Source organism: Elgaria multicarinata, chromosome 18, assembly GCF_023053635.1.
Source record: "Elgaria multicarinata webbii isolate HBS135686 ecotype San Diego chromosome 18, rElgMul1.1.pri, whole genome shotgun sequence".
Taxonomy (NCBI): domain Eukaryota; kingdom Metazoa; phylum Chordata; class Lepidosauria; order Squamata; family Anguidae; genus Elgaria; species Elgaria multicarinata.
In genome coordinates, this window is record NC_086188.1 from 12,535,432 (window position 1) to 12,558,153 (window position 22,722).

At 46.7% G+C, this 22,722-nt stretch overlaps 1 protein-coding gene across 1 annotated transcript; it reads right to left on the bottom strand.

The window, feature by feature from the left end:
• Window positions 1–1,522: 1,522 nt before the first annotated feature.
• On the bottom strand, window positions 1,523–18,237 carry LOC134410807 (uncharacterized). Its single transcript, XM_063144332.1, has 13 exons — window positions 18,228–18,237; window positions 16,194–16,383; window positions 14,550–14,727; window positions 12,976–13,065; window positions 12,365–12,392; window positions 11,937–12,085; window positions 10,985–11,107; window positions 10,161–10,332; window positions 9,841–9,983; window positions 6,182–6,266; window positions 3,880–4,016; window positions 2,374–2,571; window positions 1,523–2,239 (listed from the first exon to the last, which is right to left on the bottom strand). The coding sequence occupies exons 1-13, from the start codon at window positions 18,235–18,237 to the stop codon at window positions 1,523–1,525; spliced, it is 2,220 nt and encodes a 739-aa protein (XP_063000402.1).
• Window positions 18,238–22,722: the final 4,485 nt, after the last annotated feature.

Here is a 22,722-nt window from a genome sequence, read left to right on the forward strand (position 1 = left end):
AAAAGCTTTGTGGATTACTTAGCAGGCCTCGTCATTTACCTGCCATCGAAAGCATGAGTGTTCTGAGAAACACGACAAACTGCAACAAAGTGTTGCAGCGTGAAATGTTGCTGTTCAGCCAGCCTGTGCTGCCCTTCCATTCCATGGCAAAGCCATCTAAAATGGTGGCCTCCTAAAATGGAGGCCAGCTACCACTTGGTACCAATGAAAAAGCACCCAGAGGTGGAGGTGGTTTCATCAGAATTGTAGCAGCAGGGGACAGGAGACGATTAATTCTCACTCCCCATCTCCCAAACCCCCCATGGCAGCTCTTTAAAAGTTAAAGACGAGGCACATTAAGTGAAATCACCCAAGTCGTGTTACATCTAGTATTGTATTCTAAATTTTTTTAGCATTGCTGCTAACTTCTGCCTGGTGTTTTTCTTTTGATATTGTAAGTTTAAACTTTTATATTATATTCGCTCATCTGTATTTTATCTTTTCCTATTTCATGGTTTTACCTGTCGTGAGCCGGCCAGAGAGTTTCAGCTATTGGGCTGCATAAAAATGTAACAAATAAAATAAATAAACCCTGACCATTTGGACTTTTCATTAAAATCATCCATTCTTTGGCTTGAGTATGAATTATGATCGGATTGTTTCATTTTAGGGCGTTCTTATTCCTGTGAGAAGTTTTAATTACCCAACGTGGTTGAGAAATGTTAGAGAATTATCTAGACCTTTTAGATTTTATGATGTACCTTTTCTGATGTTGCTGCATGTCCACGGTTTTACTGTGGAAAAGTGGAGTGCATATACGTGGCTGACTATGAAAGCTGTTTGGCCATGCTGGCTCTAGATGGAGTGGGCCTCCCGAACATCTGGGGGGCGTCCTCCAGTATTCGAGGCAGTAAGCCTGTATGCACCAGTTGCTGGGGAACATGGGTGGGAGGGTGCTGTTGCACCATGTCCTGCTTTGTTGGTCCCTGGCCAATGGCTGTTTGGCCACTGTGTGAACAGAGTGCTGGACTAGATGGACTCTTGGTCTGATCCAGCAGGGCTCTTCTGATGTTCTTATTAGATTATTTATTTTATTTATTTATTTATTTAGAATATTTATATACCGCTCCCCATTGAAAAATTTCGGAGCGGTGTACAAGGTAAAATGAAAATAAAAACAGAATAAAACAGTTAAAACAAAATTTAAAAGAAGCAAAAACAGAGATTCAAGGCTGCATATTAAGGAAAGGCTTCTTGGAATAAAGATGTTTTCAGGAGGCGCCGGAAGGAGTACAAGGTTGGCACCTGCCTGACCTCCAGAGGCAGGGAATTCCACAGGAGGGGGCCCACCACGCTGAAGGCTCTTCCCCTGGTGGACTCCAATCGTAGGATGGATCTATGTGGATCCACCAGGAGCAGGCCCTCGGATGACCTCAGTGACCGGGCAGGTTGGTAGGGGAGAAGGCGCTCTCTCAGGTATCCTGGTCCCAAGTTATCCTATCCTATTATTATTATTATCCTATTCCCAGTGTGGAAAATGGGCCTACTCACCCACCGCTTGTTCCAGAGGTGTTTCTGGATTCTTCTCAGCCACGCACTCCTTCTTGTTCAGCGCTCGCCGCCGGAGCACAGCAAGGGAGCTATCCCTCGACCTGACCAGAGCCTTTTTCACCACCGCTTGGAGCAGCTGCCGGAAAGAAGAGGAGTCGCAATTCAAGTTCAGCGGCAGGAATTCCTTTAGGAGTTGGACTTCCATCGCAGACAAGGCCTGGTTGGTCCTGGGCGCGGAGCACAGGAGGCCCAGTGCCGCCAAGCGGACGTTCTCCTCTTTCGAGGAGAGGCAAAAGGTGAGTCTATGGAACGTCTCCTCGTCTGCGGGCAAGGTCCCCTTGAGGGACTTCTGGACGTTCAGCAAGGCGGCCCAGGCCCGGAGTTGTGACGCATCCCTGCCGCTAAAGCTTTCAGCCAGCAGAGCGAAAGAGGCTGGGAAAAGCCTCAAGGTCCACACCAGGAGGTAATTGGAGGCGTTGCTTTGAAGGAAAGGGACGGGAGACGTCAAGGCGCTGGAGAGGGTCAGCAACCAGCGACGGCCCCATTTCTGAGCCAGCTCTTCCTCTGAGACATTTTTCCGCCCCTGGGTCCAGCTTTCGCGCTGCAGCTTCAAGGTGGTCTTGTACAAATCCGAGGCAGCCGGACACAAGTGGTTGGTCGCGAGGCAGCTCAAGAGGTGATGCGGAAGATCTCTGTAGGTATCCAGAACCTTAGCAGGAAAGGGTCCACAAAGCAACAGGAGTGGAATTAATAGAAATGATTTTCTGCACAATTTATTCAATTTGCAAAGCATTATGGGTTCAAGCCCCTCTGGATCCCACACCCCCACACATCGCCACGTACTTTTCCAGGCCCCAAGTAAGGGAGAATTGAAACGAGTACAAAATATCGGGTTCTGGCTTGCCAGGGCATAAGCATGGCTTTCTGCAGGAACTGTCCATAAAGCGATCTCTCCGGGACATCAAAGTGATCACATTCTAGACTGTAGATCTCCAAGAGAAGCTGGAAGGACCTGTGGACGAAATCGGATCCCCTCTCCGCCTGAATATGGGGTAGGGGGTGAGTGGAAAATAAAAGTATAAATGGTAACATTATTACGCACGAAAGCCACAAACGAGGAAACAGAGATAGCTCTTCGCTAGGGCTGCGAGCCATTTAAAAGGAATTGTAGTCAGTAAACAAAAGGAATTGTAGTCAGTGAGTTTGAGTTGATTAATCTATCGGTTAGCTCTGCATTTATCTGCATATAGGTAAAGAAGCCATCACTCTGAAGTGAGAGGAATACTTTTAAAAACAGCTGCACTGGCTAGTTTGTTTCTTCCAGGCACAATTTGAAGGGCTGGCAATCAGCTGTAAAGCCCTAAGTAGCCCTTCAACTAGGAGGAGGGCCTTCTCCGCTGTGGCACCCCGGTTGTGGAACGAGCTCCCCAGAGAGGTCCGCCTGGCGCCTACACTGTACTGCTTTCGTCGCCAGCTGAAGACCTTTTTATTCACTCAGTATTTTAACACTTAATTTTAACTTAAATTTAAATTTTACTGTTTTAACTCTGTATTTTAATCTTATATCAACTTTGCTGTGTGGTTTTATCCTGGTTGCGCTTTTTATACTGTATTTCGTAATTGTGTTTTAACCTGTTGGGTGTTTTAATTTTTGTGAACCGCCCAGAGAGCTTCGGCTATTGGGCGGTATAAAAATGTAATAAATAAATAATAAATAAATAAATAATAGCCCGAGGGGTTTCAATCTGCCCTCTGGGCATCTCAGAAGACCATGCCCCCTTTTTCCTGTGTCACTGACCCAAAGGGCCGTCTCCGCCTGTACTGAGTGAATAGTTGCCATTACACAGTTTTATCACTAGGTGGCACTGGATCTGGGGTTTGCTGTCATTCTCCTGTTCTCGTTCCAGAGGACCAAGGTTTATTTATCTGGAATATTTATATCCCATGGGCTGATTTAGGGTTGTGTGTGGTTTGTTAACCATGCCAGCAACCCACCTTCTCCGGGTTTGCATGACATGACAAGTTCCAATAGGGGAGTTGGTTTATGGAACAGGCACCAGTGGGCATCAGCAAACCAGTTTGATCACGTGAACCAGGTCTCTGTCTTCTTCTGCCTAGTTAAGACTTTCCCCTTTTATTTTATATGGGTTTCTAATCTGATTCTCTAATTTTAATGGCAAATCTTGTTTTTTAATCTCTTGCAGTTGTCCATTTTCATAGACATCCATATATATATTTTATGGAACATAGTTGTTTTGTCTTTTATATGACGTAAGCCAGCCTCGGTGCTGACTTGAGACTGGAAGGGCTCCCCAAATATTCTCCAAATAAATAGAAAAGATACATTACCGGGTTCTCTGCATTGTTCCAGAGGAACTGGGTCAGTCTCTGGAGCAGGCTAGAATTGTTCAACAGCACACAGCTGTCCTTCGCTTTCCAGATTTGATCCAGACTGTCTCGGACACATTGAAGCCACAGAGAAAAAACTGCAAAGGCAGGCACAGGTGAATTGCACCGAACTTGTATGGGATGCGCTGACAACTATCACATCCAAACGATGACCAACCTCTCGTTCCATATTCACCACGCTAAGGGGCTGCTCTGCTCTACGCATTTGACAGCAACAGATCATTGAAGAGGGCAACCCCGGGGTGCTGTGTCAGCAGGCCCCTGGTATGGTGCCTGTCCATACAGAACAGAAGAGACAAAGTTCCCAGTAGCAAATTCAAAACAAACTCTCCAGGTGTAAGAAACCAGACAACAGTGCACTGGACCAGTTAATTTCAAAGAATCATAGAATAGCAGAGTTGGAAGGGGCCTATAAGGCTATCAAGTCCAACCCCCTGCTCAACGCAGGAATCCACCTTAAAGCATCCCTGACAGATGGTTGTCCACCTGCCTCTTGAAGGCCTCTAGTGTGGGAGAGCCCACAACCTCCCTAGGTAACTGGTTCCATTGTCGTACTGTTCTAACAGTCAGGAAGTTTTTCCTGATGTCCAGCTGGAATCTGGCTTCCTTTAACTTGAGCCCGTTATGCCGTGTCCTGCACTCTGGGAGGATCGAGAAGAGATCCTGGCCCTCCTCTGTGCGACAACCTTTCAAGTATTTGAAGAGTGCTATCCTGTCTCCCCTCAATCTTCTCTTCTCCAGGCTAAACATGCCCAGTTCTTTCAGTCTCTCTTCATAGGGCTTTGTTTCCAGACCCCTGATCATCCTGGTTTCCCTCCTTAGCCAGATATAACTTTTCTGTCAAATTGACTGCTGTATCTGATATTGTTGCAGGGTGTGGAGAATGTAGATAGGGAGACATTTTTCTCCCTCTCTCATAATAGTAAAACCCAATGGAGCCATCCTATGAAGCTGATTGGTGGGAGACTCAGGACAGGTAAAAGGAAGGACTTCTTCACACAGCGCAGAGTTAAACTACGGAGAGCCAGTGTAGTGGGTAGAGTGTTGGAGTGGGAGTTGGGAGATCCAGGTTCTAGTCCCCACTCGGCCACGGAAGCTCACTGGGTGACTTTGGGCCAGTCACAGACTCTCAGTCCAACCTACAGGATTGTTGTTGTGAGGATAAAATGGAGAGGAGGAGGATTATGTATGCTGCCTTGGGTTCCTTGGGGGGTGGGGGAATTTATGTAATATATGTAAATTTATGTAAATAATTTATGTAAATAAATTTATGTAAATATGTAAATATTTATGTAAATAAATTTATGTAATAAATTTATTTATGTAATAAATAAAATTCACTCCCACAGGAAGTAGTGATGGCCACCAATTTGGATAGCTTTAAAAGGGGGTTGGATAAATTCCTGGAGGAGAAGGCTCTCAGTGGCTGATAGTCCTGATGGCTAAGTGCAACCTCTAGTATCAGAGGCAGTAACCTTATATGCACCAGTTGCTGGGGAACATGGGCGGAAGGGTGCTGTTGCATCATGTCCTGCTTTGCTGGTTCCTGGTCAACACCTGATCAGCTACTGTGTGAACTAGATGGACCCTTGGTCTGATCCAACATGGCTCCTCTTACGTCCTTATTGTGTTTGTAACATTGGCTGACTGTCTGAAATGCATATGGCTGTTTTGAAAAACAATTTAGTGTAATTGTACCATCAAGTATTATAAAACTTGCAAGAAAGCCCCAATACAAACAAAAAATTTAACTGGTTCACTACAGTGTTGTCAGTTTTCTTACACTTGGTGTGTCGGTTTCGAATTAGGTGCCTGACCGTGCCTACCCTTGACTTTGGCACCTTCAGTGGAAGGTGGAGTTTCTAAGGGACTTGAGCTGATGGACCTTCTCAATTCCACAGTTGCTACTAGTCCAGCCTTCCTCAACCTGGGACGCTCCAGATGTGTTGGACTACAACTCCCAGAATGCCCCAGCCAGGTGGCTGGGGCATTCTGGGAGATGCAGTCCAACACATCTGGAGCGCCCCAGGTTGAGGAAGGCTGGACTAGTCCTTCGCTGGGACAACATCCTCTCATAAGGAGCTCTCCAGCCTAGCAGCTCCTGCAGTGCGCTCTCCAAGGTGCTAATAGTTTCTGCCTTGCTAGTCATAGCCTCCTGCCACCAGAGTCTTCTTGATCACTGGACAGACCAGCTGCTTTGCCCGCGGCCAAACCCAGGATACAGAGGCCCAGTTCCGCCTACCTTGAAAGCAGTAGTAATGGCAATCCATGGGCTCTTCCAACAGGTCTAAAATAGCCGGGAACAAGACATCAAGCAACAGACAACCCTGCAGAGAAAACTAGATCAGGGCAGGGAAATGGGAAACGACATCATTTCATGTTTTTTAAAGCACCTCTGTTGAGGAAGGAGGTGAAAAAACAAAACGAAAGAAGAGAGAGCTGGAAAATAGAGACAAAAATAGAGACGATGTGTTTCAGTGGAATTGGCATGGGGTTTGATGACGATAATGCACCAAATGTGGTGTGTGTTTGTGTGGGTGGGTCATGGACATGGTGTGTGGGGGGGTGCATGTTGGCTATACTAAAGTAACCAACCAATTGTTCATCCTAGCACTGGTGCTGGACAGGACAGAATGGTTGGTTGTTTTAGGACAGGGGAGGTCAACACGCAGCCCACACCATGTCATAGAATCATAGAATCATAGAATAGCAGAGTTGGAAGGGGCCTACAAGGCCATCGAGTCCAACCCCCTGCTCAATGCAGGAATCCACCCTAAAGCATCCCCGACAGATGGTTGTCCAGCTGCCTCTTGAAGGCCTCTAGTGTGGGAGAGCCCACAACCTCCCTAGGTAACTGATTCCATTCTCGCACTGCTCTAACAGTCAGGAAGTTTTTCCTGATGTCCAGCCGGAACCTGGCTTCCTTTAACTTGAGCCCGTTGTTCCATGTCCTGCACTCTGGGAGGATCGAGAAGAGATCCTGGCCCTCCTCTGTGTGACAACCTTTTAAGTATTTGAAGAGTGCTATCATGTCTCCCCTCAATCTTCTCTTCTCCAGGCTAAACATGCCCAGTTCTTTCAGTCTCTGTGTGTTTCTTCCTCTCTGCCCACTGTTTACTGCAGACAGAGCATAACCACTAGGACCAATGAAACAGGGGCCATGTGACTTTCAGGCACCAATAAGGCAAGGACGACCTCCTTTTTCTATTTCTGTGCCGAAAAAGTGCAGAAAATGGTGAGGGGTTGGAGCATCTCCCCTGTGAGGGAAGGTTACAACAGCTGAGATTGTTTAGCTTGGCAAAAAGGAGGCTAAGGGGAGACCTGATAGAGAAAGACAAAATGATGCTACAATGGATGAATGGCTGGCGAAGTTGTCGGTGGAGATGGCAAAACGTACATCAATAATCAGAAAAAAGTCAACATCTATGTTTATAACCGAATGGAAACCTCTTATAACATTTTGCGGGGACTAGAAAAAAAAATGATTTCTTTATCTGTGGATTCAACGAATAAGAAGAAAACTTTAATAGAAAGAGGGGTTGTTTTTTTCTTTTCTTTTTTTTGTAATTATAGAGTAAGAGAAAATATAGTGACATATTTTTGCTGTGGAGAAAATTGGAAGTCCATTTTAATTTTGTATGGGTTTTTTTGGTAGCGTCTGCCTGTTTGTTTGTGTTTTGAAATAATAGTAAAACATTTATTTATTTATTTATTTATTTATTTATTACACTTCTATACCGCTCCCATAGCCAGGGCTCTCTGGGCGGTTTACAGAAATTCTAAAATTAAGATAAAAACGAGTATACAAAATTTTAAATTCTAAAACACAGAACATACACACATAAAGCATTAAAAACCGATTAAAAACTAAACATGTAGGTGATTTAAATCGAGAAATACAAAATCATAGAATCATAGAATAGCAGAGTTGGAAGGGGCCTACAAGGCCATTGAGTCCAACCCCCTGCTCAATGCAGGAATCCACCCTAAAGCATCCCTGACAGATGGTTGTCCAGCTGCCTCTTGAATGCCTCTAGTGTGGGAGAGCCCACAACCTCCCTAGGTAGCTGATTCCACAGTCGCACTGCTCTAACAGTCAGGAAGTTTTTCCTGATGTCCAGCCGGAATCTGGCTTCCTTTAACTTGAGCCCGTTATTCTGTGTCCTGCACTCTGGGAGGATCGAGAAGAGATCCTGGCCCTCCTCTGTGTGACAACCTTTCAAGTCTTTGAAGAGTGCTATCATGTCTCCCCTCAATCTTCTCTTCTCCAGGCTAAACATGCCCAGTTCTTTCAGTCTCTCTTCATAGGGCTTTGTTTCCAGACCCCTGATCATCCTGGTTGCCCTCTTCTGAACACGCTCCAGCTTGTCTGCGTCCTTCTTGAACTGTGGAGCCCAGAACTGGACGCAATACTCTAGATGAGGCCTAACCAGGGCCGAATAGAGAGGAACCAGTACCTCACGTGATTTGGAAATGATGCATAAGGATAGGGGGACATTTTTCTTGCTCTCTCATATGACTAGAACCTAATGGGGTCCTCCCATGAAGTTGACAGGTGGGAGATACAGGAGCAGAAAGGGGGTGAAGGTTGGGGGTCAGTGGGGACAACTGACCCACGGCAAAGCAGGTGTTCTTGAGGGATTTGCTTCCGGGTTTCTGAGGTAGACAGTAGAGAAGGGACTTTATGGGAGCTAAAGAAATAATTCAGTGACAGATCTGGGATGTAGCCTTACAAGAAGACACAGCAAGGGCTCCATCCTATCCAGCAGCTGGTATTGGGCGGTATAGAAATGCAATAAATAAATAATATTAAATTAAAAAAAGGTTCCCACATACTATTTCTATGTTCTTGAAATCCCAACTATAGTAGAGCTTTTATTCTTGCCCGTTTCAACGTTTTACCATCAGCTCTTCTGGAAGGGAGATATTTACGAATTCCTTAGCCTCAACTTGTGTGCCCATGTGCGTTGGTCACGGCTAAAAGGGAGAGGGCCTTTCCAGTGGTGGCCCCCCAATTATGGAATTATCTCCCCGATGAGGCTCGCCTGGCGCCAACATTGTTATCTTTTCGGCGCCAGGTCAAGACCTTTCTCTTCTCCCAGGCATTTAACAGCATTCAACAACATATGCTAAGTTTGTTTGTTTGTTTAATGGAGCCCAGGACTGTGGTTGTTTAAAATGGATACTGTTTTACACTGTTGTTTTTATATTCTTCATGGTTTTAAATTTGTGTACTTTTTAATGTTCACTGTTTTAACTTCTGTAAACCGCCCAGAGAGCTTCGGCTATGGGGCTGTATATAAATTTAATTTAATAAATTTAATACATAAATAAATAAAACTGTTGGACATGTCTTACTCTATTTATATCAGAAGGATATCCGTTCCCATTCTATCGCTCCAATTTGAACGAAATTTCCAGGTAGATCTGATGGGTTTTATTCCTCTCTTCTCCACTCAGACCCTACCGGTGAATTTTACTTTCAAAGTGGCAAAATTCTGTGCCTGGGGACATATTCCATTAGGAATCAGACGACCAAATCTCATTAGAACTCATCCTAACCTAAGTGGGTACGAACAGACACAATCAATGAAGCTCATTCTGATCTTGACTCTCCATTTTATGCAAATTTTTGTATTCGTAACCTACATTTGCATCTGCGTCTGTGATTTTTGAGTGGTTGGTCTGGGGCCGTAACGAAATGAGCAAATTGGGTTAAATTGAGAAGGGAGGAACCTGGGCAGGGATGTTACCTTGTGCTATAGCCCCTGCCAATAGTGAGTCCTACCTTGATAATTCCTCCACCCCATGTAGAAATTGGGTGAAATTGTACCCAGAAGCTCTTTGCATACAGATCTACCCGGAATGGGATGTTGTTGTGTGTTTTTTAAAAACACTTACCTGTTGTGGGTCATCATCCAACTGACAGCTCAAGATCTCCTTCTTGCAAGAGGCTAATAAGCCGCGGATGAACGCCAACCTCCCCAGTCCGTCTGGGCCCCGAGCAGATGGGGGCACCGTGAGCACCCCAAATCGGCCGTCACCTGGGCATGAAAAATAAACCCTTTGTCGATAGATACATCGGTAATTCATTCGGCTTAGATTTGGTTGCGTCCTGCCCGTTATCATTATCTGTGCTGGGAGGGCACAGAACACAAGCTAGTGGGCACGGAACAGAATGGGAGTTGCACGCCAAGAAAATAAAACTTTTGTGTGCAAACCTTTAGGATTGTCCACTCCAGCATCTTTCCTCTGCGCAAGAGAAGATCCGCCCAGACTCAGCAAGTGATGGAGGGCCAGCACTGCTGTGGCTCCTCCGTGGGGGTCAGGTGCCGTGTTGGCCAGCATACTCACAGCAGTTCCGGCCAGCAGCCGGGTGTCCTTGCCGGCTGTCTTAAAAACAACGGGGGAGAGGTAAACATTCTAAACAATGGGTAAAATCCAATGTAAGTCCTACTCAGAGGAGACCTATTGAAACGAATGGGACTTAAGTTAGTCAATGGATCTACTCTGAGTAGGATTGATGTTGGATTTTACCCATGTTCCTCCCCCTCTGCCCCTTGCAAAAGCAGCGGAAACGAGGAACTGCAACAAAATGTTGCAGCGCAGAGTGCTACTGGACAGGATTCCTCTCTCTCTCTCTCTCTCACACACACACACACACAACTGAACATGCTCAGTCCACAATTAGATTGTTCTTGTGTAAAGGAGGCTGAGGGCTCTGATTGCGGTGGGGCTATGAATCCATTCTGGGTTTTAGTCAGAACCACCCAGAACAGTAAAGCTATCCAAAGCATTGGAACTCAACCCCCACAAATAGGTTCAGCACCTTGGATAGCTCCATTGAAGTTCTGGCTAGTGATGCCGGAAACCCAGAATGGATTCACAGCCCCACCGAAATCAGAGCCACGAGGCTCCACTGTTCTTGGGGTTGTAGGACCCCCCCTCCTTTAGAGGCGGATCCTACAACTTTAGAGCTGTTGTTTCCCCCCTAACGGTATCGATACCACCCCCTGGCTCACGAAGGGAGACGGCAAACATTCACCTTTTCCGTCACGATTTGCACCAGAGATCTCAGGATCTTTTGCAGGGTTGCATTGCCCTCCGTTTTCTCCCACGCAAGCGGCAAGACCTCCTTTGGCATCCACTTGAAAAGCTGCAGACACACCTGAAGACGTGAGGAAGACGGTTGAGCATAGCGTAGGGTCCAATTCATAGAATCATAGAATCATAGAATAGCAGAGCTGGAAGGGACCTACAAGGCCATCGAGTCCAATCCCCTGCTCAGTGCAGGAATCCACCCTAAAGCATCCCTGACAGATGGTTGTCCAGCTGCCTCTTGAAGGCCTCTAGTGTGGGAGAACCCACAACCTCTCTAGGTCACTGGTTCCATTGTCGTACTGCTCTAACAGTCAGGAAGTTTTTCCTGATGTCCAGCCAGAATCTGGCTTCCTGTAACTTGAGCCCGTTATTCCGTGTCCTGCACTCTGGGAGGATCGAGAAGAGATCCTGGCCCTCCTCTGTGTGACAACCTTTCAAGTATTTGAAGAGTGCTATCATGTCTCCCCTCCATCTTCTCTTCTCCAGGCTAAACATGCCCAGTTCTTTCAGTCTCTCTTCACAGGGCTTTGTTTCCAGACCCCTGATCATCCTGGTTCCTCCTGCTCCAATAGTGCAATCTGGTGCAGGTAGGCTAAGTGCCTCTGATACTGTCAGACTAACGTTGGATGCAACCTATACTGAAAACTCAGTCGATGCAGAAGAACCTCCTGGTATTTCTCCTCCTCTTCCCCATTGCAACCTGCCTGTTGGCCTACGTCTTCCTCTGGCCCAGACAACGGTGGTGGTGAGAAGTAGAAGCAGTAGATGCCATGGCCTACTTACTCACTGCCTCTCTGCCTCTCAAGCAAGCAAGTGGTACCCGCAATGAGAAAGAGGATGAGGAGCGAGAGGATTTGTTAACAATGGTGGACTGTGGATAAAGCCCCATCCCTTACCTTCACTGTGACGTAATGCCACTCCTCATTCGCGGCTCTTTGCTCCTGCAGTATCAAATTGAACGTGGCAGCAACGCAGGTCAGTAACGGCACCAGGTGCCTTCTCCAGTAACAGCGCCCCAGCGCGCTCTCCTCCACGAAAACGCAAACTGCGGAGCAAGGGGAAGAAAGAACTCCTGCGAATGCTCTTTTAAGGGCTGAGACGAGCCCAATTAAAACGAGCGCATCTCCCGACATGGTAGAGTCCTCTCACGGGTGGGCTGCACCAACTCCCGCTGTATTTATCGGATTGCGTCCCACTGGTGGAATGCTAGCACTTCGGGGACAAAGGCTCCTACGCCGCTGCGCTCCACTGGAACAGAATGGAGCTGTGGGTGGGATCAAGAGGGGCTGGAAGGAGGGGAGGAAGAGATGGTTTGGAGACTGACCTGTCTGGAGACCTTCGAAAGACACCGGCTGCAGGGAAAAGGAGAAGCGTATTGGGAGAGGATCAAGATCAAAAGTCACAGCTAAAGCCAGCCACGTCTTTTCCCAAGAAACTCCATTCCGTTCCCTCTGGTTTTCCATCCTCCTCCCCCCCCCCCCCCAATGGTCAGCCAGCATTCCATGACCTCTCCATGTTGGACTGTTTTAGGGTTCTGGCCTCCATACATTCCCCCCCCCCGAAAGATTTTTTTTTTTTTGTACTTCTGCAAACCTTAGCGTCTCCCTGATTCTGCTGACGCCCCTTGTGCCAGTACAGTGCTCTTCTGGCCACATGAACGGCACTCAAGAAAACCGAGATCTCTATTAGTCCATGTGCATAGACAGAAACACAAACACAGCCTTCCCCAATCCAGTTCACCCTCCAGATGGTTTAGACTACAACTCCCATCATGTGTGAGGATGATAGGAGTTGTAGTCCAACCCACTTGGAGGGCAAACCAGATTGGGGAAGGCTGCAGTAATATGTCATCCTCTCCAGTTCAAGGGCCCTGAGACTCTGAGAAACGAGTCAATTTCACTGAGAAGGCTGAAATGAACCGACTCTCTCTCTCACCTCTTTGCCCTCAGGGGTCAGCTGGCCCATAAGCTTATTCACCTCTTCGGAGACCACGGCCCTGTTCCCTTCTGACAGTTTTGCAACAATCTAAGGAAAGGAGAGGATCAACCATGAAGGACACCGTTTAAAAACAGGGCGAATCGTCCAATCCGGCCCGCGTGTTTTAGCGTAAGTTATACATGGGTTCTTTCGCTTAGATCACGGATGGGGCATGTGTGGCCCTCTAGATGTCATTGGACTTCAGCTCCCAGAAGCCCTGCCAGCACGGGTAATAGTCAGGATTGCTGGGAGTTGAAGTCCCAACCATCTGGAGACCTACTTCCTGTCCACTCTTGTCTTAGAAAGATCCAATTGCTTCTGAAAGAATGTCCTGGGCTTTTCTGCTCTTATGAACTCTGGGGAGTTTATTTATTACATTCATATCCTGCCTTTTTCCTCCTTAAGGGACCCAAGGAGGCATATATAATCCTCCTCCCCATTTTATCCTCACAACCACCCTGTGGGGGAGGCTGGGCTGAGAGTCTTTGACTGGCCCAAAGCCACCCAGTGAGAATCCATGGCTGAGTACAAAACCAGGTACTGACTTCTGAGTACTAGAACCCAGATCCCCTGACTCCCAGTCCAACATTCTATTTATTTTATTTATTTATTACATTTTTATACCTTTTTATACATTTTATACATTTACTAGCCACTACACCACACTGTCTTCTCCCCTTGCTACCTGTTAGCGTTGCCAGGATCTGACCTAAACAGACTCCTGGTCATTTTACATTGTGGAAAGAAGCCCAGCAGGAAAGAAGCCCAATGGTCAGCGATGAACTGAGAGTAACAGAAAAACTCTTATTTTATTGATAGGAGCAACCGCATAAGCTCAGATGAAGGGCTTTGCTGAATCAAACCAAAGTCCTATCTAATCCAGCGTTTGTTTCCTTTGGAAAGCCCACAAGCAGGACATGAAGCCAATGCTGCCTCTGACCCCTGAGAATGGATGTAACCGTCATGACTAGTAGCCCTTGACAGCCTTATCCTCCAGGAGGGCAACCAGGGCGATCAGGGGTCTGGAAACAAAGCCCTGTGAAGAGAGACTGAAAGAACTGGGCATGTTTAGCCTGGAGAAGAGAAGATTGAAGGGAGACATGATAGCACTCTTCATATACTTAAAAGGTTGTCGCACAGAGGAGGGCCAGGATCTTTTCTCAATCCTCCCAGAGTGCAGGACACAGAATAATGGGCTCAAGTTACAGGAAGCCAGATTCCGGCTGGAAATCAGGAAAAACATCCTGACTGTTAGAGCAGTACGACAATGGAATCAGTTACCTAGGGAGGTTGTGGGCTCTCCCACACTAGAGTCATTCAAGAGGCAGCTGGACAACCATCTGTCAGGGATGCTTTAGGGTGGATTCCTGCATTGAGCGGGGGTTGGACTCGATGGCCTTGTAGGCCCCTTCCAGTTCTACTATTCTATGATTCTATGAATTTGTCTAATCCCCTTTTAAAGCTAAGTTGGCGGCCATCACCACGCCTCTGGGCGGCAAATTCCACCGGTTGTGTCCAGCTTAGCTACCCACCTTTTCAAGCCGACAGAAAGAGCTGGAGCTGCTGACGGACTCCACCTGGCAAGCAAGCACGCAACGCACCACAGGAAGCACCTGGCCCCGCTCCAGTTCCCATAACCCTTTGCTCACTCCCGCCAAGAGCTGAAAAGCCTCGTCCAGGTGTCGGTCTCTGCATCTCTTCACCGAGCCTCTGAAAAAGACTGAAGTGCATCAGCGGCACAGCGTGCAGCTCCATGAAGGAGTCACAGGGAGATAGAAATCCCCCCTCAAATGAACCAAGTTTATGTTGTTCTGGAATGCTAAATAAAATAAAATAAAATAAAATAAAATAAATAATATATTTCTTACCCGCCTCTCCCTTCGGATCGAGGCGGGGAACAACATTAGTACAGAATCAATACATCTTAAAAATTCTTGATGTCAGGATCATTCATGTCCCTCCGCCGTTGGAGACAAGCACGTGCCCGGCCCTGTAAACGGCTGTCTCCTGATGCTTGCAGGGCGACAAGCTACATTTAAATCTGCATTTTAATTCTTTGCATTGCTGCTTTTCGTTTTGTTCTGGTTTACTTTTATATTGTGGTTTTAAGCTTCTGTGTTTTATATTTTATGCCGTACCACGTGGTTTTAATTTTTGTGAACCGCCCGGAGAGCGTTGCCTGTTAGGCGGTACAGAAATGAACCAAACAAACTCATTAACGGATTGTTAATTAAGGGTGCAAACCTACGCATTTTTAGACAGAAAGAAGTCCTACAATTCCCAGCAGTGCCTTTTCTTCTGTCTAAATATGCATAGCGTCGTGCCTTAGTGGTTAGTCTGATCCAAAGCACTTCTGCTTAGAAGCAAACCCCATCGATTTCAACGGATGATCATTCTGAGTCTCCAATCCTATACATGCTTCCTAGTGGGGAAGTCCCACTGAACGTCATGAGACTTACTTCCGAGTAAACATGCATAGGATTGCCTGTAAGTCTTTTTGTCTGGAGAGGACCTATTCCTGCCCCTAAAATAATAATAATAATAATAATAATAATAATAATAATAATAATAATAATAATAAAAAATCTCCTTCTTGCTGCTGCTGGTTTTTCTAGATTGACATGCTGGGCTTTGCCAAGTCATGCTGTCTTTTACAGATTCAGGAATTTCCTGACAATTGAGCATGTTTTAAGTGTGACATAATTATGATTATGATTATGATTATTATTATTATTATTACGAATAGAATCTGGGATCCTTTGCAGCCAAAGCCTGCGTTCTACCACGGGGCTGCAGGCTTCCCCTCCAAGCGGCTTGGACTACAACTCCTATCATCCTCAAACACAAACACAGCCTTCCCCAATCCAGTCCACCCTCCAGATGGTTTAGCCCACATCCTCATACCCGCCACTCACGCCTTCAAGCAACTGCACCCCTGCGTGTGAAACTCTCCGCCCCTGACTGCAACTCCATGATGGGCTGTACCTGTAGAATTTCGGCCTGTCAACCCAGAGCGAATGGGCCCAGGCAGGCCCGTAGGGAATGGAAACACTATGCAGGCAGCCCTGAGCTGACAGGTAAAGGATCCCCAGAAACGAATGGTCATTTTGTTGCTGTTTGTTTTAAACTCACCCTCCTGCAAAAAAAAGCACGTGCAGAAAGCCAAGCGCGCTTACCGTGCGAACTGGTCGAGTTTCCCCGAGAGGAGGAGTAAACCCCGGCAGGTCTCTGCCAGCCTTTCGCTCTCTGCCAGGGCTTTGTAGAAGGCCAGGCATTGCTGAGCCTCGCGTTGGGCTGCGCTCATGGAGGACAGGATCGGGGCGGCTCCGTTGCGCGGTCCGGGAGGTAGCCAGGCGCGCTGGCAAGCTGGGAGAAGAAACAGACGAGACCCGGGCAGCCATAGAGCCGCAGCCCTGGAAGGTAAACCGTATCCGGACACAGCCAAATTTCAGACCCAGAGATTCTCCAGCTCCACCTAGTGCGCACAGCTCGACTCTGGCGGTGCTTTTGCGAATGATGCATTTGTTGATTTATTTATTTCATTTCATTTTTATACTGCCCGTCAGCAGAAGCTCTTTGGGCGGTGCGCAATTACAAGCCATAAAATACAAGTATACAAATCTTGATAAAATAGTTAAGAGCAGAGACACCACACTGACAACAAAGGTGCGCAGAGTTAAAGCAATGGTATTCCCCGTAGTAACCTATGGCTGCGAGAGCTGGACCATAAGGAAAGCTGAGCGAAGGAAGATAGATGCTTTTGAAAATTCTGAGAGTGCCTTGGACTGCAAGAAGATCAAACCAGTCCATACTCCAGGAAATAAAGCCAGACTGCTCACTTGAGGGAATGGTATTAAAGGCAAAACTGACGTACTTTGGCCACATAATGAGAAGACAGGATACACTGGAGAAGAGGCTGATGCTAGGGAAAGTGGAAGGCAAAAGGAAGAGGGGCCGACCAAGGGCAAGATGGATGGATGATAGTCTGGAGGTGACAGACTTGACCTTGGGGGAGCTAGGGGTGGCGACGGCCGACAGAAAGCTCTGGCGTGGGCTGGTCCATGAAGTCACGAAGAGTCGGAAGCGACTGAACGAATAAACAACAAAATACATATAAAACATTAAACGTTTAAAAGGCAATATAAAACCAGCTACATTAAAGACCGGGCAATGATGCATTGCTCGGGCTTGTCAAGGGTGACCCTATGAAAAGGAGGACCGGGCTCCTGGATCTTTAACAGTTGCATAGAAAAGGGGATTTCAGCAGGTGTCATTTGTATGTATGGAGAACCTGGTGAAATTCCCTATTCGACACACCAGTGAAAGCTGCAAGAGCTATACTAGAGTGACCAGATTTAAAAGAGGGCAGGGCACCTGCAGCTTTAATTGTGGTGATGCAGAGGAAATTTCACCAGGTTCCCCATATACTGTGACTGGGGAAGGCAATGGCAAACCACCCCACTACAAAGTCTGCCAAGAAAACAGTGAAAGCAGGTGTCCCTCTAGGAGTCAGCAATGGCTCTGCTTTGCACCAGAGGTTCCTTTCCTTTCCTTCTTCCCCATATATACAAATAACACCTGCTGAAATTTCCTTTTCAGTACAACTGTTAAAGATACAGGAGCCTGGTCCTCCTTTCCATAGGGTCACCCTAGCCAATCATGTGATGGTTTCTGGCATTTATAAATGTTCCCCACATTCTAAAAGGTTTGAATGGCAGTAAGAGATTTAAGGCACAATCCTATGCATGTTGAGATAGCAAAGAAGTCCTACAATTCCCAGCATTTCCCAGCCAGCCACAAATACAAAAGAGGGCAGGGCTCCTGCAGCTTTCACTGTGGTGATGAAGAAGGAGTTTCACCAGGTGCTGCAGGCATACAAGTGACACTGGTTGAAATTCCCTTTTCTAGGCAACTGCTAAAGATACAGGAGCCCTGTCCTCCTTTCCATATGGTCACCCTGCTTCAGAGAGCCAAGGGCCACTTGGGAGGCTGCACCCCCTGATTCCCTGGAGGAACATGATGGCATGGAGGTGGGGAGAGACCATCCTATATCAGCCAAAGAGGAGAAAGGCTGCAGGGAGCTTGCTTCGTCCTCTGTGCAGGAACGAATGCCCAACTCCAAATGCCAGTTTTCTTGGACTGAAGGTTTGGACTGCAGGCTGAACTCCCTGTCTTCCATGAAGAACATCAAGGCAAAAGGGGGAACCAACCTGGCCCCATACATTGGCCAGAGAAGGAACAGCTGCAGGTAGCTTCCCCGCCAGGAAAACACACAACATCTCTAAGAGCTTTGTAAGTAAGAACTGGTGCCTGAGTTTCACTCTTTTCCTCCACCCTCCCAATCTCTTTTCCTTTTGTGTCGTGTCTGTTAGAAGGTAAAGCTCTGGACAGGGACTGTCTTATTGCTCATTTTTGTAAGCTGCTCTGTGCCCCATTTTTGGTCGAGGAGTGGGGCAAAACTGCTGCAAAGAAATAAAAGGCACAACAATCAAACTGCCCAGGCACAGTTAGTAATCATCACACAATCCTGTGCATGGTTAGACAGAAAAAAAGGCCTACAACTCCCAGAATGTTCCAGCCTGGGGCATGCTGGGAGTTTTAGGCTTTTTTTCTGTTCAAGCATGCATAAGGTTGCACCCCTAGCAATAGAGGCAGGTGGCTCTGATTTTGGTGGGGCTGTGAACTAATTCTGGGTTTTAGTTAGAACCACCTTGAACTCTAAAGGGGTTATTCAAAATGTTGGACCTATTTTAGGGATAGGGTCGGATAGCTCCTTTAGAGTCCTGGTTGATTCTGACTAAAATCCCAGAATGGATTTGTAGCCCCACTGAAATTGGAGCCACCAGCCACTACAGGCCCCTCGTGGCCCTATTTTGGATGAGCTGCAGTTTCCGAACATCCTTGTGCAGCCTCAGTGGGCCCACCTGTAAAACGGCACAATCTACATTCGCCGATGCGGATGAAGCCAAGAACAAGTTTTAGACTGCCTTTTGCAGATCAGAAACGGGCCTTGTGAACCGACCAGCCGGGCGAACCCTGTTCAAACGATGGTCTGCTTCGTTTTAAATTAATTCTTTCCAAACCAAACGCCGCCACATCCTTTATCTTTTCCTCTTGCGCAGAGACCCCTTTTCCTGGCAAGCGAAGACCAGGGGCAGCTTCAGCGCAGGAAAGATTTTTCCAGACCTCGAAATTTACTTTTGACAAATGAACAGCTAAAGCAGATTAACCTCTTTTTTTTTGGTGGTTAATCCTTATAATGGTTTTAGAATCTCTTTCCCCAATGAGAAAACGATAAAGGGCCCTTTCTATTCTCTTCATCCATATCTCCTGCTTTGTCCCCGGCTTGTCTACATTTTCCCCTGCCACCTCCCTTGTCTTATTTGCCTCTCTTTCTTTTCTTTTCTCATATGGAATCGCCCAGCGATCTTATCTCGGTAAACACAACATCGATAAATCCCCTCTTCTGATTTGCCCTTTTCAAGAATCGGGGTGCAAAGCAGTGCTTGACCGATGGGGGGATTTGATTACCGGCCGTTATCGAAAGTCCTCTTTGTGAAATCTGGGTCTTAAATCCCATAATTCTTTGATAAAAGAAGCATTACCAGTCTATTTTCCCCAAAGTGAAAGGTATGGGGAGAATGAAAGAAAGCAATCAGTACACAGGCTAATAGGCTAAGTGTATGGGGCCCTGCGTGGTTAGAGAGGTGGGGAAGGCAAGGGAAGGCTGGAGCCGGGGGTGAGTGGGTGGGTGAAAATCTTTGTTGCAGACAGGCATTGTGTATGCCATGGTGGAAGAATTAATCTGCTTCAGGCTCTGTGGTTGTTGCTGCGACAACACCTTTCCCTCCTCCCACAAATCCACAGCATTGCACCTCCACCCGGAAGAAAGAATGGTAAAAGTTGGCTAAACTAGGGGCCATGACTTTATTTAACAAAGCACAAGCAAGATTGGCAGGGAGGCCAACTGAATGTGCAGGGAGGGGTGCGGAGAAATCGCCTTCTCTTCAGCATCCTGTGGGCAAAGTTGCCTTTGCCTTGGGCAAACGTTTTGTGACACCCAGCCTTTGGGCCTTTCAAGGCGCAACAGAGCCCTGCCATTGTCTTCTGGCTCAGAGTCCTCGGCAGAACTGCCGTCTCCCTGGCCTTGCGGAAATCTCAGGCTACAAAATCAGGTGAGGGCCCTTTAACTGTCTGGTCAGTGGCTCCAGGAGGGGTGGAGCTGACCCAACTACAGGTCTCATCAGCCTTTGTAAGGCTTCAATTGGTTTGAGCTCTCTGCTGAGACGACATCCTCCTAATAGGAGACAGTTCCAGCTAGCAGGACCTACTAGGTCGTACTTTCTTCCTACTTTGATCCACCTTCCGGCCTTCATATTGCTACCAATTCCCCCCACGAGCCTCAAGGGACCACAGAACAGGATTGCAAGCAGTAAGACTTCTGCTTGGGTCCAGCCAGCTGTCTTTCAGTTTAGGGTTGATCCCGGGTCGATGTCCCCTCCCTAAGCCCCATGACTTCCAGTATATGCCCTGAGTAGGCCTCAAAGGTTTTTCTTCACTTGTATCTAGGGAATCCTCTTTTACCATAAGATGCCTCAAAGTGGTCACCAGGGAGTGATTTGCTGGTCTCTGCCCCATGCTACTGTGGCATTGGCTTCCAATTCACTTCAGAATCCACTATAAACTTCTCCTGTTAACCTTCAAAGCTTTTCACGGTCTAGCTCCTTCCTATCTCTCCTCTCTCATCTCACACTATTGCCCCGCTCGTGCTCTTCGCTCCTCTGATGCCATGTTTCTCGCCTGCCCAAGGGCCTCTACTTCCCTTGCTTGGCTCCGTCCATTTTCTTCTGCTGCCCCTTACGCCTGGAACGCTCTTCCAGAACATTTGAGAACTACAAGTTCAATCGCAGCTTTTAAAGCTCAACTAAAAACTTTTCTTTTTCCTAAAGCTTTTAAAACTTGATGTTGTGCGGACTTTATACTGTTAGTTTTACCCTACCCTGTGCCTGCTTACCCTACCCTGTGCCTGTTTGCATTCTCTTCCCCTCCTTATTGTTTTACTATGATTTTATTAGATTGTAAGCCTATGCGGCAGGGTCTTGCTATTTACTGTTTTACTCTGTACAGCACCATGTACATTGATGGTGCTATATAAATAAATAAATAATAATAATAATAATTGTGGCCAACCTATTTATAGCAACACCACTCATTCTGATTTCCCACACTTCCCTGACTGGATCGATGTCGTGTAGGTGAAAATTTTGCCTCCAGTGGCCAGGCAAAATAATCCCATCATGACCATCCAGTCCTTCAGAGAGTCTGTTCCAACAGCAAACAACTCCTACAGTCAGGAGATTCTTCTGAAGGTTTAGTAGAATAATCCCATCTCTTGTAATTTGACCAAATTTGAATAACTTTGCTCCAACATCCCTGTGAACAAGTTTGCGCTACCATTCTGTGAACACGGTTGCTACATCATTTCTGTGATCATGATTATCATCATCATCATCATCATCATCCATCATCATCATCAATTACATTTCTATACTATCCCATAGCCAAAGCTCTCTGGGTGGTTTACAAAAGCTTAAAACATTAAAAACAAGATATGAAATTTAAAACCATTAAAAACACACAACAGACAGTATGCCCAAAGACAACATACACCTAAAAACAATTTTGAGTTATCAGCCAAATCTTAAAAACACACACCAAAAAACAGATCCATTTTCGATTAAAACTCATCATATGCTGCTAAATGCCTGGGAAAACAGAAAAGTCTTGATCTGGCACTGAAAAGATAGCAATGCTGGTGCCAGGCGGGTCTTGTTGGGGAGATTATTCCATAATAGCGGGGGCCACCACGGAGAAGGCCCTCTCCCTTGTTCTGCTTTCTGAGCCTCCCTCCATCATTCCGTGGACAAGTTTACTCCATCGTTTCATGAACAAATCTGATCGATCATCTCTGTGACATCCCTTCAGATCTTTAAAGATGTCACCCTTTCATCGTCTCTTTTTCAGGCTAAACTTACCCAGCTCCTTTGAACTTTCCTCTTGGTCTGCAGGCCCTCAGGATCTTGGTCATCCTCCTCTGGATGCTGTCACGGAGAGAGGTTATTGTTTTTCAACCTTTCACCCTCATTTGATATAGCATCTTGAGTGCACAAACTACCCCCAAAATGGAAATTACCATTGCAGTAAGCATGTAGTAGTACTAGTACATGACACAGGATGTGGTGATGGCCACCAATCTGGATGGCTTCAAAAGGGGGTTGGATAAATTCTTGGAGGCGAAGGCTATCAATGGCTATTAGCCCTGATGGTTGGGTGCTATCTCCAGTATTCAAGGCAATAAGCCTGTGTGCATCAGTTGCTGGGGAACATGGTTGGGAGGGTGCTGTTGCACCATGTCCTGCTTGTTCATCCCAGGCCAATAGCTGGCTGGCCACTGTGTGAACAGAGTGCTGAACTAGATGGACCCTTGGTCTGCTCCAGCAGGGCTCGTCTTGTGATCTTATGTTCTTATGCAGATGCCTTCTGTGGGTGGCATCTGCATCGTTTAAGGTTAAATCTGATATCGTTTAAGGTGGGAGATGCTCTGTAGAAATCAAAGCTTTCCTCCTCCTCCATGTACAGAGAGCTTCTTCACAAACCTTCCTATAGAGACAAGTACACGCTATCTTTCCATAGCCTCCTTTATCC